General features: G+C 42.8%; 1 protein-coding gene across 2 annotated transcripts in view; it reads left to right on the top strand.

Moving 5' to 3' along the window:
- The first annotated feature begins 10,615 nt into the window (after positions 1-10,615).
- Positions 10,616-19,936, top strand: part of AKAP8 (A-kinase anchoring protein 8) — a 30,483-nt gene continuing 21,162 nt past the window's right edge. For both annotated transcript variants that reach the window (XM_074935466.1, XM_074935467.1), the window contains exons 1-3: positions 10,616-10,722; positions 18,275-18,313; positions 19,417-19,449. In XM_074935466.1, the coding sequence (XP_074791567.1) occupies positions 10,704-10,722; positions 18,275-18,313; positions 19,417-19,449 (91 nt within the window). In that variant the 5' untranslated portion in view covers positions 10,616-10,703. The remainder of the gene's footprint in view (positions 10,723-18,274; positions 18,314-19,416; positions 19,450-19,936) is intronic.

Genomic DNA, 19,936 nt, shown 5'->3' on the forward strand with positions numbered 1-19,936 from the left:
CCTAACCAGTCACAAACTGTTTTTGATCCCCCACACTGGTTATCAAGAAGCAAAAAAGAAATCACACAGCCCCCTTTATTGCATTCCAGTTCTCTGGCTCCCAATCAGCACATAGGTCCAGTACAGTGAGAAGTTATTTAAAAAACTCTGCTCACATATACAAAATGTTCTTCTGACCCCAAAGGGTCAGCCATGTTACCAGGTCAGTATAGATTTGGATCTTACCCAAAATACGATGCTGCCAGCCAATCCTTTAGTGTCTAAAACTAAAGGTTTATTATAAATAAACAAGAAAGAACAAGAAGAGAGATGTTAAATGGTAAAGCAGTCCAAAGACTTAAAAGTCCATATACCAGATTCCTAGCAGTATTGGTGAGTTTGCTGACTTGAAAGTCATCTATGGAATACATCCACAGCTTGGATGGGTCATTCAGTCCTTTGTTCAGAGCTTCAGTTTGTAGCAAAGTTCCTCCAGAGCTAAGAAGCAGGACTGAAGCAAAATGGAGAAGATGCAGCTGCCTTTTATAGTCTTTTGCCATGCGGTTTGTGCTTCTTTTGTCCCAAACACAAGCTACCCAGCACATGGCTTGAAAGCCTTAGAGATCTGTCCATACCTTGCTGAGTCATCAGGTGTATCCCTTGCCTTCTCTTAATCGGTCAATTGTATAGCTGATGGTCTTTAATGGGCAAGCAGGCTAGACAGTGCTGAAACTATCTGGCGGTATCACCCAGAAGCATAGCACAAGTTTTAAAATACAGACATACATACATATCAAAAACCCAAAATACAAAGGTGATACAAACACATAAATGAGATTATCATATTTGACAAATTATAACATTTTTGCAGATATCTTACATGGCATATCTGACATAACTCACTGTAATTTTACAATATTGACATTCATAATATCCTCAAGTGTCCCCCAGATTCCATACGGCATCACAGTGACAATGGACACAGCACAGTGAATGGTGGGACTTTCCATTACCCCCTCAGCTGGACAAAGATACTCCCTCTGAGATACATCTTTATACCCTGAGACAAACAAGTTAATACTGCCTCTGACATAGTTAGTTACTGCCCCCTTACATGGCTAGTTATTACCCATCACCTGGTACATGTTGGTTTGATCAAAACATCTCTATTATGTACTGTCATCCTGACCTTATCTTTTAGAAGGGGTCAGTGTGTTCCTGTTACCTTGGGGAATGTTTTTGTACCATCCTTGATACTGGGATGTTGTGGTACCACTTGATATCGGGATGTGTTTGCGTGAGTACTCTGGGCTTAGCACTTCTTAGGAATGCGTATTTTTGCATTATTAGCCCTGTTCTTGCCAGATTCTGTGAGCAGGTCCTGCCTTATACCAGGGAGAGTGGGGGAGAATGTTTACCCGTTGTCCTGGAAAAGCATAATGCATGGACTGAAGATGGCTTAGTTGGCTAAACACTGTTATGTGACCACCTTTCTTTCCCATTCACACATTTAGGCCCCATGTGTCCCTTAGTTTGCACATCTGTTTGTACGCCTGATGGACAGATTTTATTTTTTAATTGTTTTTAGTTTTTTATGGTGGGCCTGGAAATGTTAGGCCTGGGACCATGACTGGAGGATTCTCCACTTGCTGGAGGATTCTCTGCTCTTTGAAGTCTTTAAACCACGATTTGAGGACTTCAATAGCTCAGACATAGGTAAGGGGTTTATCGCAGGAGCGGGTGGGTGAGATTCTGTGGCCTGCATTGTGCAGGAGGTCAGACTAGATGATCATAATGGTCCCTTCTGACTTTAATATCTATGAGTCTATGAAGGGGGGCGGTGTAGAATTGTACTTTGATAATTTGTAGGTGACATGAGGAGGCCTTTATACTTAGTTAGTGGTTGATGAGATGGGCTTTAGTTAGGATTATAATAATATGCATAAGTGTTTATGAGTATTTATGTATAGTATGTACATGTACATATGACTCCACTTTATATTTAAGTATAACAATATTTTTAATATGATGTTGTAATCTGGCTTTTTCACTTTGGTGCTGTAGATAGCAACACACTTTTATTAGGGCAATTACAATGACTATTTGTATTATTATTGGTAGTAGGCTGAGTATTTTGAAATACTGGGATAGGCATTTTTATAGTGTGTCCCACAGTGCTATGTATATGAGAAGTAAAACAGAAATTTGGAGTAGTGACAGTACAAATGAGGCTTTTATATATACGTTTGTGTGTGTTTAGTTAGTACACAGTACTGTTTATTTATGTTATAGGTTACCCTTACTGCTGGTTAAAAGAAAAGGAGGACTTGTGGCACCTTAGGGACTAACACCACAAGTCCTCCTTTTCTTTTTGCGGATACAGACTAACACGGCTGCTACTCTGATTACTGCTGGTTGTTATCCTTGGGTAAGCTTTGCTGGGCACGAAACAGGAACTGCTAGCCTTTTTTGTTTTATTGGTTGCATTGCTTTGTGATACATTAGTAGCTGATGTAGATTCAGTTGTTTTTTACGGATGCCGTTTTTTAGATAATTTACTGAATGGACAATAATTAATTTATTAAATATTCCTGTATCAGCATTTAGTACCCAGACACGGAACAAGGTTGTTTTACTTAGGATGCAGTGTTACTGACTTCAAAGTGAAGGAGTACTTGTGAAGGAGTACTTCAAAGTGAAGGATGCATCCGATGAAGTGAGCTGTAGCTCACGAAAGCTCATGCTCAAATAAATTGGTTAGTCTCTAAGGTGCCACAAGTCCTCCTTTTCTTTTTGCGAATACAGACTAACACGGCTGTTACTCTGAAACCTGACTTCAAAGTGTGACTGGTACTACCAGATAATTTGTTTACCCAATTTGTAGTTACTGTGTAACTTTTTTGCCAAAATTTTTTTGTTGTTGTTGCTTTTATGTTGTTTGCTGCCATTTACTTTTTGATTTTTATTTGTGTGTTGGTTGAACCGGTTAGCAATGTTATGCACATTATAAAAGGTGCACAAAAATAATACAAAATAGCAATAATACAGTTGCTTTTACACAGTAACCACATTTAAATTAAAGGACGGTTTAACCTGGTCCAGCTAGTGGGTTGTAGCTGATTGCCAACTTCATTTTTTATATATGGTAGACAGAGGTGTAGTTGACCAGTTTTTTTGGTTGTTTTTTTTTTTTTTACACTTGGGGGTTTCTCCACTGTATCCTGATATTTTCTGGTGTTTTTGTGGTGTGATATATTTTGGTGTCTTTGGTTTGTGGGATGCAGCCTTAAACAGCTAGTTAGTTAACATACTAAAGGTTTTTGTTTGTTTTACATTTTTTGTTTTGTTTTCAGAAACTTAAATTTAATAATTTAGTTTGTTTATAATGTAATGGGGATTAAGGGTTTTATAACAAACTGTACTTTTGCAATTGTTGTATAGACATCAATTTTTACCTGAGGTGCATTACTAATATTTCATACTAAATGTAATGCTTAATTGCTAGAATAGATGCTTACAGTTTTTGCGGTGTATTGCTTTCCCCTGTTGAGCACTTTGTTTTAGCAAAAGAGTTAGTAACATAATTTTTACCAAGCTTTTTAGAGTTAATTTACTTGTGATACCAATTCCACTTTTATCTATTTAGAAGCACAAACTTCAACAACTACTACTTCCCTTTAACATAACATAAAAGAAAAGTGTATAACAATTAAACCAAAATACATGTTAAATGCAAGATCATGCAAACACTTTGAGGGTATTAAATGTTTATGACACTTTGTTGTGTTTGGGAGCCAAAGGTGGAAACCTGCTGAAAAGGTGGAAACGTTGTAATTGTTTGGTTAGCTTTATGCATAAATTATTATTTTAAAACATTTTTGCTATGACACTTTTATAACTATATTTAAAAGTGCAAACAGGTTCATGAAAACTCAAACAAGAAATTGACATTTTGTTAATATTACCTTTACCTTAATGTTGAGGTTTCCCCTTACATTTTTTTCTTTGAATAAAAATAAAAATATGTGATTAATAAAAGATAATCATTTTTGTTTTTATTTGCATTACTGGTTGAGGCAGAAATATATGTATATATATTTATAACTAAGACCTTTTTGAACTTTAAAAAAATGGTATTAATATTATGATGGTTATACCTCAACGATATTATTAAAATAGTGTGGTACCACTTGTATTTAAAAAAAAGTTATAAAATTTACTTTTGTTGCAACAAAATAAAAATAATAAAAAAAGTATTTGGGGGTCACCAATGTGGTTAGATGTTCATCTGCGTGTGTTTGTTCTCCCTGTGTGCTGCCCCAGCTCTGCACAAACAGCCGGTACAGCCGTGCTTGAGTGAACCGCCCAATTGCTACAAGATCCGTTAAGGGACGAAGGCACGCGGCCAGGTTTATTGTTGACAAGGCATGGTAATAGCACCTGGCAAACTCTACGAGGATACTAAGACATGTATGCCCATGACAAGGGATGCAGCTCAGTGAATGGTGGGACTTTCCATTACCCCCTCAGCTGCACAAAGATACTCCCTCTGAGATACATCTTTATACCCTAACACAAACAAGATAGTACTGCCTCTGACATAGTTACTGCCCCCGATGTGGCTAGTTATTACCCATCACCTGGTACATGTTGGTTCAATCAAAACATCTCTATTATGTTCTGTCATCCTGACCTTATCTTTTAGGAGGGGTCAGCGTGTTCCTGTTACCTTGTGGAATGTTTTTGTACCATCCTTAATACTGGGATGTTGTGGTACCACTTGATATCGGGATGTGTTTGTGTAAGTACTCTGGGCTTAGCACTTCTTAGGAATGCGTATTTTTGCATTATTAGCCCTGTTCTTGCCAGATTCTGTGAGCAGGTCCTGCCTTACACCAGGCCTCTAATACAAGGGCTTATGTCTCAAGCTCTCTTCCTACTACAATCCCAACACAACCCTAGACCTAAATTTCCCCCAAACTGTGTGCCCTGAAATGTCCAGGCCTCTCTTGGAACATTCCGAGGAGTAATAAGGTCCATTGCTTCTTTAAAGAGTCAAAAGCACAGCAGCTAGCTCAGAGTTGGGCAAACTATGGCCCGCGGGCCACATCTGGCCCGCTGGACTGTCCTGCCCAGCCCTTGAGCTCCCGGCCAGGCCTGAGCTCCCTGGCCCCTCCCCTGCAGCCTCAGCTCACCGTGCTCCCAGCACTCTGGGCAGCATGGCTGCAAGAGCTGCCGGGTGTAGTGTATTAAATTGCTCCCCGTAGGAATGTGCTATTTACAGAGCACCAGGACTATCAGCCATAAGTAGCACATTCTTACAGGGAGCAATTTAATACAATACACCCAGGTAGGGAAGGCTGTGCCTCCCCAAACAGCCTGGCCCCTGCCCCCATCACTTCCTGCCCCCGGACTGCCCCCCTCAGAATCCCCCACCCATCCAACCCCCCCTGCATCTTGTCCCCTGACCGCCCCCTCCTGGGACCCCCTGCTCCTAACCGCCCCCCGGAACCCCACCCCATCCAACCCCCCCTGCTCCCTGTCTGCCCCGACCCCTATCCACACCCCCGCTCCCTGAGAGGCCTCCCGGGACTCCCACGCCGATCCGACCCCCTCCCCCAGAACCTCCACCCCATCCAACCACCCCCTGCTCCCTGTCTGCCCCCCAGGACCTCCTGCCCCTTATCCAACCCCCGCCCCGATCCCCGTCCTCTTACCATGCTGCTCAGAGCACCGGGACTGGCAGCCATAAGTAGTACACTGTATGTAGCACATTCCTAGGGGGAGCAATTCAATACACTACGCTGACCCTCCATACAGTTTCAGAATCCTGATGTGGCCCTCAGGCCAAAAAGTTTGCCCACCCCTGAGCTAGTTGCTTTAACTGGAGTTCATAATCACGTCATGTCAAACACAGCAGTGGGATGATTTAGAATACAAGTAAAACAAGTTTATCTAATCAAACAGAGAGAGGTTTTAAGTGAGCTCCCCACCACATTCACCCGGATCCCCTACAGGGTCCCATTGCCCCTGCACCCTCCAACGAGCCACTGTGCCTCCAGGTCTCTCACCGGGCCACTTGCACCCAGACTGCCCTGCACAGAAACCTCTCACCGCACACCTGGATCGGAACATAAGAACGGCCAGACTGGGTCAGACCAAAGGTCCATCCAGCCCAGTGTCCTGTCTGCTGACAGCGGCCAACACCAGGTGGCCCAGAGGGAGCGAACCTAACGGGTAATGATCGAGTGAGCTCTCTCCTGCCATCCATCTCCATCCTCTGACAAACAGAGGCCAGGGACACCATTCCTTACCCATCCTGGCTAATAGCCATCAATGGACTTAACCTCCATGAATTTATCCAGTTCTCTTTTAAACCCTGTTATAGTCCTAGCCTTCACAACCTCCTCAAGCAAGGAGTTCCACAGGTTGACTGTGTGCTGAGTGAAGAAGAACTTCCTTTTGTTTTAAACCTGCTGCCCATTAATTTCATTTGGTGGCCCCTAGTTCTTATATTATGGGAACAAGTAAATAACTTTTCCTTATTCACTTTCTCCACACCACTCATGATTTTAAAGATCTCTATCATATCCCCCTTTAGTCTCCTCTTTTCCAAGCTGAAAAGTCCTAGCCTCTTTAATCTCTCCTCACATGGGACCAGTTCCAAACCCCTAATCATTTTAGTTGCCCTTCGATGAACCTTTTCTATTGCCAGTATATCTTTTTTGAGATGAGGAGACCACATCTGTACACAGTATTCAAGATGTGGGCATACCATTGATTTATATAAGGGCAATAAGATATTCTCCATCTTATTCTCTATCCCTTTTTTAATGATTCCTAACATCCTGTTTGCTTTTTTGACTGCCGCTGCACACTGCGTGGACATCTTCAGAGAACTATCCACGATGACTCCAAGATCTCTTTCCTGATTAGTTGTAGCTAAATTAGCCCCCATCATATTGTATGTATGGTTGGGGTTATTTTTCCCAATGTGCATTACTTTACATTTATCCACATTAAATTTCATTTGCCATTTTGTTGCCCAATCACTTAGTTTTGTGAGATCCTTTTGAAGTTCTTCACAGTCTGCTTTGGTCTTAACTATCTTGAGCAGTTTAGTATCGTCTGCAAACTTTGCCACCTCACTGTTTACCCCTTCCTCCAGCTCATTTATGACTAAGTTGAATAGGATTGGTCCTAGGACTGACCCTTGGGGAACACCACTATTTACCCCTCTCCATTCTGAAAATTTACCATTTATTCCTACCCTTTGTTCCCTGTCTTTTAACCAGTTCTCAATCCATGAAAGGATCTTCCCTCTTATCCCATAACAACTTAATTTACGTAAGAGCCTTTGGTGAAGGACCTTGTCAAAGGCTTTCTGGAAATCTAAGTACATTATGTCCACTGGATCCCCCTTGTCCACATGTTTGTTGACCCCTTCAAAGAATTCTAATAGATTAGTAAGACATGATCTCCCTTTACAGAAACCATGTTGACTTTTGCTCAACAATTTATGTTCTTCTATGTGTCTGACAATTTTATTCTTTACTATTGTTTCAACTAATTTGCCCGGTACTGACGTTAGACTTACCGGTCTGTAATTGCCGTGATCACCTCTAGAGCCCTTCTTAAATATTGGCATTACATTAGCTATCTTCCAGTCATTGGGTACAGAAGCTGATTTAAAGGACAGGTTACAAACCATAGCTAATAGTTCCGCAATTTCACATTTGAGTTCTTTCAGAACTCTTGGGTGAATGCCATCTGGTCCCGGTGACTTGTTGCTGTTAAGTTTATCAATTAATTCCAAAACCTCCTCCTCCAGTGACACTTCAATCTGTGACAATTCCTCAGATTTGTCACCTACAAAGGACAGTTCAGGTTTGGGAATCTCCCTAACATCCTCAGCTGTGAAGACTCAAACAAAGAATTTATTTAGTTTCTCCGCAATGACTTTATTGTCTTTAAGTGCTCCTTTTGTATCTCGATCGTCCAGGGGCCTCACTGGTTGTTTAGCAGGCTTCCTGCTTCTGATGTACTTAAAAAACATTTTGTTATTACCTTTTGAGCTTTTTGGCTAGCTGTTCTTCAAACTCCTTTTTGGCTTTTCTAATTACATTTTTACACTTAATTTGGCAGGGTTTATGGTTTGAGCAGGAGGTTGGACTAGATGACCTCCTGAGGTCCCTTCCAACCCTGATATTCTATGATTCTATGCTCCTTTCTAAGTGGATCCCCACATAGTATGCCCTTGCATACTTGGTTCCTGCTGGGCTGAGCCTGCCCACCCACACCTGGTGCACCTGGCACAGAAGGGCAGGGCTCCGGGGTGTTTCTGGGGCAGGCCCAGCCTTTGCACTGTGTCAGGGTCAGATGCAGCCTCACTGCCAAGTCCCTGTACCAGGTGAGGTGGGGGCTTCAGGGTGATCTCCCACCTCAATGCAGCCAGTGGCCTGTGCTCCCCACTGCCATGGTGGAGCCACATTTATTTATTGACAAATAAAATTTGCAAAATTTTAACATATTGTGCGCATAATTTTTAGGCGCATCATTTTAAATTTTTTGGCACAGAATTCCCTCAGGCGTATCAAGTTTAAGGGACAAAGTCAGAAATGGTTACAAACAAAAGTGAAAAATGTTATCTAGTGACCGAGACTTAACAAAACTAGTCTTGTTTCAAGGTAAGATTCTTCCCACACCTCCTTCCTGCAAGATGGCTGGCAACCCCGGGGTCAGGATCTCCCACAAAGTTCAATGTGCTCAGCTCCTTTGTCTTAGGTGAAAGATCAGTTGGGGTCCTTTGCTCCTTTCTTTTATAAGCCAGCAACTTTTTGAAATGTACAAAGTTCACTACCCTGCTATGAGGAAAGGTGCCATGGAGTCTGATGGAAAAGTTTCATGCTGGTTCCTTCTCCCCTAGTGTTTTTACAATAAAAATCGATCTGTCTCTGCAGCCTCTGATATGCTAGTGAATGGCCACTTGATTGTGATTGCCAATTACCTGTGATTACATCTGGATGGAGGCATCAGCCTTTCCTTTGTCTGGAAAAAAACCTCTTTACCCACTCCCCAGACTTGTCTGCATCAGATACATTTTAGACCTTTGTATTTCCTTCACATTTGTACAGTCCTCTGGGCATTTACTGTACATACACCACACAAAAATACTAATGATCAGTATATTATTGGTTTTTCAATGATACCCTACATCACAGGTGCCAACTTTCATTTTTCTGGGTGGGTGCTCCACCCAGAGGCCCTGCCCCAACTCCGTTCCTTCCCCTACGGTCCCATCCTCGCTCCGCACCCTCCCACCAGCACATCCTTCCTGCCACCAAACAGCTGATTGGCTGGTGGGTGCTGAGCACCCACTATTTTTTTCCAGGGTTGCTCCAGCCTTGGAGCACCCACTGAGTTTGCACCTTTGCCCTACATGGCTGTTATTAGATACAGACTATGCTATAAGTGAATTGGGATACACTACTCGGGCCAGTTGAAACTTGCTACGTAATACCAGTGTCCCTAGCCTCTGTTTGTCAGAGGGTGGAGATGGATGGCAGGAGAGAGATCACTTGATCGTTACCTGTTAGGTTCACTCCCTCTGGGGCACCTGGCATTGGCCACTGTTGGTAGACAGGATACTGGGCTGGATGGACCTTTGGTCTGACCCAGTACGGCTATTCTTATGCTATGTTCAGTGAACCCCTTGCCCTCTGGCATTAGGATTTGCTTAAGGTCGCAATAGGTTGTTGGCCTGTTGCTCAACCCCCACCCTCCAGAATCAGTTATTTGCTTTTTGTCTGGCCCCTATCCTTTGACCTGTCTTGGGTGGCCCTACCAGGAGTTAAAACTCCTGGCAGTAGAGCTCTCACGGTCACGTGTAAGCCTTCTCACCCTGTCCAGGCGAGGTCCCCGGGGGGTATTATTAATTATTATTATCATTAATACCTTGTGATGAAATCACCACGAGGCAACAAGCCGCACAGCTGCCTTGGGGCTGCGGGTGTAAGCCCTGAGCCACAGGCCCAGCCGCACTCCCTGGGCACTACGGCCCCCACCCCAGCCTGCGAGAGCCACAGGTGGCTGCTCATACCCGAGCACAGCCCAGTCTCTCCTCCCCCTCGCCCATCCGTGTGCCCGTGGGCCGCCCTAGGGAACCCCCAGCCACTTCCAGCCTCACCCTGGGGCGATACCCAGTGTAGGAGGAGCCCTTCCTGCTCCCTGCCCCCCATGCCTCACCCACCCTCCAGGCAGAAGGAGCTGCCGCCGCCACCACCTTGGAGAAGTGGGGGGGGGGGGCACAACAGGCCCCCAACCCACTGCTCCATGAACCTCCCCTGGGCGTTCCAACATGGCAGCCTTCCCTTTGCCAGCCACTAGTTTTGATTGACGGCTAAAAGCACAGAAACGGGCCAAGGAGAACGCTCAAGGTCACCGAAGAAGAAGTCGTCTAGTCCAATGGGATTTCTCGAACATCCGGGAGAAGAAAAACACTAACCAATGGAAATTGGGAGGGGGGCAGAGCTTTGTGGGAGACCTGACCAATGGGTGCGAGGTTGGGCGGAACTCGGGAGTACGCCCAATAGCGTGTTTGGGGGGCGGTACCCGATCGCGGCAATGGCCAATGGGCGACGGGCGTGTGGCGCTTGCGTAGTGAGCGGAAGGGCGTGCAGTTAGTGCGGAGGAGCCGTTGGACTTGGCTGAAGGCGGAGGGAGACATGGATCAGGGATACGGAAGTAAGTAAAGCGAGTAAGCGGGGCGGAATGAGGCCTGAGCCGTACGGAGAGCGCTGGGACATCGCGGTGGGCCCCCACCCGCCACCGCGGACCCCGTTTATTTGGGGGGGGGGGCAACGTATCCCTTGGCATATTTAACCCCGCCTACCGTGTGCAGACGGCGGTGCTGATTGGCTGTCGGACCCGCCTCTTAGCGAGGTACCCCTGCGGATTGGTGCAGCCTGGGATGGCGTTGTGAGGGAGTTTGCCCACCTCCCCCCCCCCCCCTCACCGTGAGGAGTGGCGTGGTGGGGAACAGGACCCCCGTGAGGGGGAGGGGAATGGGGGAGGGACCACCCCTCCCTCTCCCGCGATTGGAAATGGAGCGGGTCTCATTTCTGAAGACGACACAAAATGGCGGCTGCCCCTCGCCGCGTGTGCGCGGCCCCGCGGCCTCTGCGGTCCCGTGCGCGGCCCCCCGATGCGCCGTGGGAAGCTGCTGTCGCCTTTTGCTCCAATGGCGCCCTACGTGCTGCGCTGCCGCGGAGGACTGGGCCCAACACTCCCAGGGCTGCCTAGGGCAGCCTCCCCTGCACAGCCCCGCAGCTCAGGCCTGGCCCAAGAGCACCATCTCTTTCAGCAGCCCAGGTTTCTGGCCACCCCCTACCGCCGTAACCCTGTGCAGTTCTCTGGCTCTCTCCCCGTCTGTCTGCACTGCTACAGCTTCCCCCCTTCCCGTGCAGTCCTCTGCCTCATCCCACAGTGTAGCCCTGTGACCTTTCCCCGTCTGCCTCCCCTCAGCCCCCCCCCTCCCCCCAGCGCAGCCCTGTAATGCAACCCCAAATCTCTTCCTGTTGTATGGAAAAGAATATCTGGAGTTGTAAAAGTAAACATTAAAAAAATACACCAAGAAATCCTTAAACTTTAAGTTACAAGCTGACTGGCGGGAGGGAACTTTCCCTGTCTTGGGGATAGCAGCTGGAACTTGCCATTCATTGTCAGAAATTAGATCACACTAGTGGTTCGTCTAGTCCAGTAGCCAGTCTGGCAGTTCCTATTTTCCAGAGCAGACCAGTGCTGGTGCAGACCTCTTAAACCCTCAGTATACACACATTTTCTGTTCATACCGGAACAGCTCTTGTCCTCACCCATGGTTCCACCACTACAAAGCAGAGGAGTCCAGCGCAATCCTGTTATCCCCTATATGCCATATTAACATAGTTTCAGTGCTCTCCTCTAACACTGCTGCCACCTTAAAGCAGCTCAGTAACAGCATAGTCCATGAACCTGCTAGTATTTGAAGTTGGCAGTTTATATGTTTCAAACTTGGTGTTTCTCATGACAGAGCTACCCACCGCCAACTGTGAAAACAAGGATGTGATTGAAAGGAACAAAAACAATGCCAGATGTGGCCTGGAAAAGGGAATTATTTAGGTTTCTGACAGTTTTGGTTCTCACCTTTGTCAACATTTGTATGTTCTGAGATCTTGTATGAAAGCTACACATATGCCTAATGGAACTCTAGCACACTTTCTTTAATTTCACTGCCAGGCTCTTTAGATAACACATTTTAATGTATATTTATTTGAGTATATTTATAAGCTAAAACACTTTACTCATGAGTACAATAACAAATCTGTGTGTGTATGCATTAGAGAGTAATGGGTGGAATTTATGAATACAGCTGATTTGACTACCAAAAGATTGTAGTAACATGAAGATTGTTAAAACTATGAGAGAATCCTTTTTCATTTTATTCCAAAGAATACCAGTTTATTGATATTAGGCTGTCTTGCTGTGTGTCCACTTTGATGTTAGGACAGTGATATGTAGATATTAGACTCATAGATATTAAGGTCAGAAGGGAACATTATGATCATCTAGTCTGACCTGCTGCACAATGCAGGCCACAGAATCTAACCCCCCCCCCCCCACTCCTGCAATGAATCTCTTACCTATGTCTGAGCTATTGAAGTCCTCAAATCATGGTTTAAAGACTTCAAGTGCAGAGAATCCTCCAGCAAGTGACCCGTGCCCCATGCTACAGAGGAAGGCGAAAAAACCCCAAGGCGTCTTCCAATCTGCCCCGGAGGAAAATTCTTTCCCGACCCCAAATATGGCAATCAGCTGAACCCTGAGCATGTGGGCAAGAGTCACCAGCCAGATACCCAGGAAAGAATTCTCTGTAGTAACTCAGATCCCACCCCCTCTAACATCCCATCACAGGCCATTGGGCCTATTTACTATGAATAGTTAAAGATCAATTAATTGCCAAAATCATGTTGTTCCATCATACCATCTCCTCCATAAATTTATCGAGTTTAGTCTTGAAGCTAGATAGGTCTTTTGCCCCCACTGCTTCCCTTCGAAGGCTATTCCAAAACTTCACTCCTCTGATGGTTAGAAACCTTCGTCTAATTTCAAGTCTAAACTTCCCAATGGCCAGTTTATATCCATTTGTTCTTCTGTCCACATTGGTACTGAGCTTAAATAATTCTTCTCCCTCTCTGGTATTTATCCCTCTAATATATTTATAGAGAGCAATCATCTCTCCCCTCAACCTTCTTTTGGTTAGGCTAAACAAGCCAAGCTCCTTGAGTCTCCTTTCATAAGACAGGTTTTCCATTCCTTGGATCATCCTAGTAGCCCTTCTCTATACCTGTTCCAGTTTGAGTTCATCCTTAAACATAGGAGACCAGAATTCCACACAATATTCCAGATGAGGTCTCACCAGTGCCTTGAATAACGGTACTAACACCTCCTTATCTCTACTGGAAATACCTTGCCTGATGCATCCCAAGACCACATTTAGCTTTTTTTCACAGCCATATCACATTGGCGGCTCATAGTCATTTTGTGGTCAATCAATACTCCAAGGTCCTTCTCCTCCACCATTACTTCTAATTGATGCGTCCCCAGCTTATAATTAAAATTCTTGTTATTAAGCCCTAAATGCATGACCTGACACTTTTCACAATTAAATTTCATCCTATTACTATTACCCCAGATTACAAGGTCATCCAGATCCTCCTGTATGATATCCCGGTCCTTCTCTAAATGGGCAATACCTCCCAGCTTTGTATCATCCGCAAACTTTATTAGAATACTCCCACTTTTTGTACCGAGGTCAGTAATAAAAAGATTAAATAAGATTGGTCCCAAAATGTAGATGCTAAGCATTGTCACTTGTTGTCATGATGGTAGGTGGTGTATATGTTCTTAGATGATATGGTAAAAAAACTAAAACAAAACCCACCCTTGCCCATTTGAATCCCTGGTTGGCCACTTAAGTTTTTCTTGCCCACTAACCTAGGCATTTCTTATTTTAATTCTAAATTGTTTCTTTTTAAGCCATGCATGTAACTCCCCCATCTTGAATTATCTTCTAAATATTTTTGTGCAGTTATATTCTGTCACAGACTTTGAACAAAGGATTACAACTGTACATATTAAGGTTCTTGAACTTCACATAACTATTTTCTAATCCTTGTGTGTGGTGTCATCCTTTGGTTTCTCTTAATCATCAGTGTGGTGAGGAATAATAATTTTGGTGAGGAAAATAATTTGTACATAGATGGATTAATCAAAAGATAATTTTCAGTACAATTGTCTACTGTACCTGAATTGAAATGCTGCTGACTATGGGACAGTTCAGAATGCTGCTCTGACCAAAACATGTATTGCTTTCTTTTAATGTCTCCAAAGTCCTTGGTGGAAACCATTTCCCCTGGTAGATGGCAAATAATGCAACAAAAGCTGATTGCAGTTCAATTAGCAGATTGTTTCAATCATAAAACCAAAGCCAGTGATGAATGTGATTTACAGTTCCAGCATATCTGTCTTGTATGGACCCAGGAGGCTGAATGTTAGAAGTTGCTTTGTCACAGATTCGTAGATTCTAAGAAGGTACCATTTCCTCCTGCATAACACAGGCCACAGAACTTCCCCAAAATTATTCCTAGAGCAGATCTTTTAGAGAAACATTCAAAATGGATTTAGAAATAGTCAGTGATGGAGAATCCACCACAACCCTTTGTAAATTGTTCCAATGATTAAGCACCCTCACTGTCAAAAATTTGGAAATAAGGAGTAATCTGAATTTGTCTAATTTCAACTTCTAGCCATTGGATCGTGTTATACCTTTGTCTGCTAGAGTCCATTATTCAATATTTCTTCCCCATGTGGATGCTTACACAATGTAATCAAGTCACCCCCTAGTCTTCTCTTTAAGATAAATAACAAGCTAAATAAAGGTTTCAGAGTAGCAGCCGTGTTCCAGTGGGAGCCTCAACACCTGGTGACTTATTTCTGACTTCTGACCCTTGGAAAGTTGTTTGTCCTTCTGTAAAATAGGCATATTTATCTTTTAGTAAGATAGGTAAATGCAGGTTTTATTCATTATTTTTACTATGGGGAGAGAGTATTTTTCCACAGCTGAGGCTATAACTAGTGTTCCATTAGACCCGTTTTTCATCCCCACTTAGAAAAACAGATTTTCATTACATTTTGTGATTTAATGTGGAGTGGAGTGGGGAGACACTCCTGTGACAGGCACTCAGCACCCTGCTTCAGGGAGAAGAGTACCAAAAGCGGTAAATCCATATGGCAAGGCTCCCGTCACTGCACTAATTTGACTTGCCACCAACAAGGGCATTTTTGAGCCTTGACTTCGCCCCAAGCTCTTTTTGCAGCACCATTCTTGAGCGGATGTGTTTGCATTCTATATTTGCGTCTTTTGGTTCTCGCTTCCCAAATGAAGTTTGCATTTGTTTTGTTAAACTTAGCCTGTCTCTCTGAACTTCCCATCTTGTTTTGAATTTCTGCTCTCCTCTCTGGATTGGTTAGTCTCAGTTTTGTATTTATCACAGCTTTTACCAATTTGTTCTCTGCTCCTTCTTACTAAGTCATTAATAAATGTGTTAGTGCTTGATCTCCTGACTCCCCTAGACAAATGCTTCCAAACAAAGCTGATGCCGAACTGTTAATCCTGCCCTCTTAACTTGGGTTTAAAACAGGTTAGAAAATCCATTTTTATAATGGCTTTATCTAATCCAGATTTCTCCAGTCATGTAACAAGAACACTAGATTAATGATAATATGTCTGTAAGGAATGCCTGGCTGGGGTTTGCATTAACAACTTGTCAAGACATTGAGGTGCAGTCTGTGAATACTCCAGGTTCCCAGCATACAGAGCAGTCTGGCCATGGACCAAAATAGATGTCATGCTAGGCCAAGTAGCCTCTGCAGACTGTAAGTCTGTATCAAAACTGAGGATGGCTGTAAGGTATATTGTAGAGCTACTTAGGCCTTTTGTGGTCTTCCACATTTTGTATATACTGCTAAGTAAGCTCTAGTTCGACATAATTTGTATTTAAAAAACTTATGCTGGGGATTTTTCACAAATGGGCTTATTTTGTGTGTTACGGTATTGTGATCCAGTGACTAGGGCAATGGTACTCCAGACTTGAGGTCTTTTCTTGGCTCTGCTGTTGACCTGCTGTGAGCAAGGGCAAGTCACTTTCTCCTCTGGCTCTGTTTCCCCTCCCACTCTTTGTCTTACAGTCTGGATAGGGACAGTGCCTAGGACAGTGGGACACTGATCTGATTTGGGCTCTCAAGTTTCATTGTAATACAAATATTTGCTCTTCTCTGCTTCCCCTTTTATTTTTTTCATATTTATAAAAGGATTATTTTCTGTTCACTCAAGTGATGGACTTCAAAACTAGGGCTCTGTGGTTGTAGGTGTCTGTGTACACAGAGCGTTCATAGGTTTGAGGCTTTATCATTAACTTAAAAAAATGCACTTGTATGTTTTGACTGGGTTTAAATCGGGGTAGGCAGCGTCTGGCGCGTGCGCCAAAGGCCGCACGCGAGCTGATTTTCAGTGGCACTCTCACTGCCTGGGTCCTGGCCACCGGTCCGGGGGGTATTTTAATTTAATTTTAAATGAAGCTTCTTAACATTTTAAAAACCTTATTTACTTTACATACAACGATAGTTCAGTTTATATATTATAGACTTATAGAAAGAGACCTAAAAATGTTAAAATGTATTACTGGCATGTGAAACCTTAAATTAGAGTGAATAAATGAAGACTTGGCACACCACTTCTGAAAGGTTGCCGACCCCTGGTTTAAACTTTCCCTGCAGTGTCCCCTGTGTAGCCCAAACAGAGCAGTCTAATTCTAATATGTAAAAACTGGAAAGTGAAATTGCTGAACAGAAGTGAAAGTAATAAATGTTCATCCTGAGAGAAATGCAGAATGTGAACAGCCTAAATGTTGAAAAGTAAACATCAAAACTTGTAGACTTTGTAAAGTGAGGACCATGTTTAAAACATTTTTTATCTATGACTTTTAACCATTTGCTGTCATGAGCACTACAGTAGCCTTTAGCAATGTACTTTCTTACATGCTCCTATTGTAAGTGTTGTATGAGAGTAATCCTTGCTGAGCTCCTCTTGGGGGATACATTTTAGACTCTCTGAGGGTTTCTTCTTTGTTCAGTAATATCGGCTTTGATTTGTTCTTATGAAAATGCAGATTAAGTTGCCAAGTTAACTTTTATTATGGTAGGGAAATATCCAGCATGCTCTCTTCTAAATTCTCAGGATTCCTGTTCTAAATGGAATTTTGGAATAGAGAATTCAGTAAGTAAATGTACAGAATCCTTTTTTTAAAAAATATATAAATTAAATTTCAAGACTAAATTCTCCTCACTTAGAGGTGAAACTGAATTAGGGGCAAGAGTCTCTACAAGGTGGAGCAGAATTTATAGCCCAGAGGGAAAGAGGGCAAAGGGAATCCTCATCCAGACAGCTCTGTGGTGTTTATGGCCCTGTTTGCTGCTGAAGCAGCATACTGGGCCTTAAAATCCCACCCTAGATGTTTTGGAAAAGGGCTGGAGTCCAGAATTGAGGAAAGAGAGAAATGAATTATTTGATTACCAGGGTGAAAATTACATTGGCTTTTTTTCAATTAATAATGGGATTGGTAGCCAAAAAGAAATTGAGAAATAAAACCAGTCCTTCACTTCCTATCTCTTCTCCACCAGGGTAACAACGTGCACTTGGGTAATGCACAAGATCGCTCCAGTGCATTTGGAGTATTCTGGCTAACAGTTCTTGAATTTGGGTAGTAGTCCAGTCACTCAGTTTTTTGTAAGAGACTTACTTGACTGACTTCAAAATCAGAATAGTTGTAGGATCACTGTCTTGGCTTAGGTAGGTTTATAACTGCAAAAAAGGTGCTTATTTTGAAAATAATTTTCCTATAAAATGTGGATTCTCTTAAATTTCTCAATGTTTCTGCTTTCACCTGGAGATTATTTATTTATCTTTGTGTTTAGCAATTTGTTTTTTAAAAGCAGGGACCCAGGGCTCCAGATGCCAAATGGTAAAAATACTCATGCAAACAAAAATAAACTCAGCTCCATCCCTCAAACCAGTAAAGAAAGAAACAAAAACCATGCTAGCCACTAATGCTAGTTCCTAGGGTAGCCTTCATTCCACAAGACCCTGGGGAAAGAGTAGCATGTCCTTAAAGTAGCTTAGTGTGTTTGTTTATTTCTACAGGTTATGGCACTTGGAGCACTGCTACCACCAATGCTCAAGGTAAGTTTCACAGTTATATTTCAAGCTGACATAGGGAATTGCATTTTTTTAAAAATAACTTATGTTTTATGCCTTTTCCTTTCTAATGTTCTATAACAGAAAGTGTAGCATTCCTCATTTTTTGGCTGATAGCTTTTACCCTCTATAATCACACTGGGTAAGTTTTTGTAAACATTTAGTCCAGCTTTTCAAGGAATACTCACTTCTGTGCTGTGGTGGTGTTTGTCTGTCCTTCCATCTCCCCATCATTTTCCTGGGCTCTTATATTGGAAGGTTGCTTTCCAGACCTAGGCACTGATCCAGCAAACACTTGGGCACATTTTTAACTTTATTCAGTGGGCAACTTACGGTAGTAAAGTTAAACATGTGCCCAAGTGTTTGCTGGATCAGGTCCTACTACTTGATCTCTTTATACCCCTCCTCTACGTTTCCAAGAGTGTTTCGATCTTATTAAACGTTGACTTGGAAGCTTTTTCACTATGGTTTTGCCAATAAGCGTTTGTTGAATGAAACTGGAATCTAATTTCTGCAGTTGCTTATGCCCTGTGACCTCTGCTGAGAAACTTGAGAACTGATTTGTGGTTGTGAAGCAATCCTACACTTTTCGGTTCCTCTTTGTGGGTTTTCCTATCTTGAGCTAGTGTTAATAGAACTGGAGTCAGCTAATAATCTTGGGTCTGCTGATGGTGAACATGGGCTAAAGATAATAGCGCTAAATAATATTTCAATATTTATAGAAATACAACAAAGATTTTCTTTTTGAACCATAAACTGGGAAGAATATAATATTTGTTTTTGTGACTGGATAGTCTGAGTGTATTGGACCCTGAGGTTCTGGTACAGTATTTCTGTATCTCTGGCTTTCTCTTGAAATAAATCAGAAATATTTCCCACATAATACAGTTTTCCAGTTAATTCTCCATTACTTGTTACATTTTCATAAGACAGTACTTCTGCGAGCCTTTTCTTTTCTGCTTATGTGAAAGGATAATATTTTTTGCTGGCATTAAATTGAGTGACATTCACGTAGCCTTTTATAAACTGAATATCATTGGGTGATTCTTCTGATGTTGAAATAATGCATTTGTCTTTTCATCCCATAGGTACATATGCAGCAAATGCAGCAAATTGGCAAGGTATGTGTTATAAATATATTATTTTTGTGTTAAGTCCTCTATACTCTGTTCAACTTATTGAGTTGACTGCAATACCTAGGTTTATTCTCCAGCTCCCTTATTTGTAGCTTGCTTCGTCATTCTGCACTATGCTGGGCTTCAAGCCAGAATAATGATGAGCCTGGGTACCAGACCTTTCCCCTCAAAAGCTAGGATTATGCTCTTGACATTAAATGACACCTCGATTGTGTGCAGTATACAGAGCTGTACCTGCCTGCTGGTACCGCTAAAGGGTTTGTCTGTGTTTCCATAATAAATCCTTGCGTTGGGTTTAGAATTTAGCTTTTCACTCTGGCGTGTAATTTGCCTTGGTTTGAAGTATTTTTAAAGCTGGGTTTTGTGCCTTAATTTGGGAAGAACTAATTATTATTACTTTTAGTCGTCTTTTTCTCTAGTCTTCACTTTAAAAAATTGGGTATTGTGTAGCACAGAGGACAATAGACCTCTG

Source organism: Natator depressus, chromosome 20, assembly GCF_965152275.1.
Source record: "Natator depressus isolate rNatDep1 chromosome 20, rNatDep2.hap1, whole genome shotgun sequence".
In the NCBI taxonomy this organism is placed as follows: domain Eukaryota; kingdom Metazoa; phylum Chordata; order Testudines; family Cheloniidae; genus Natator; species Natator depressus.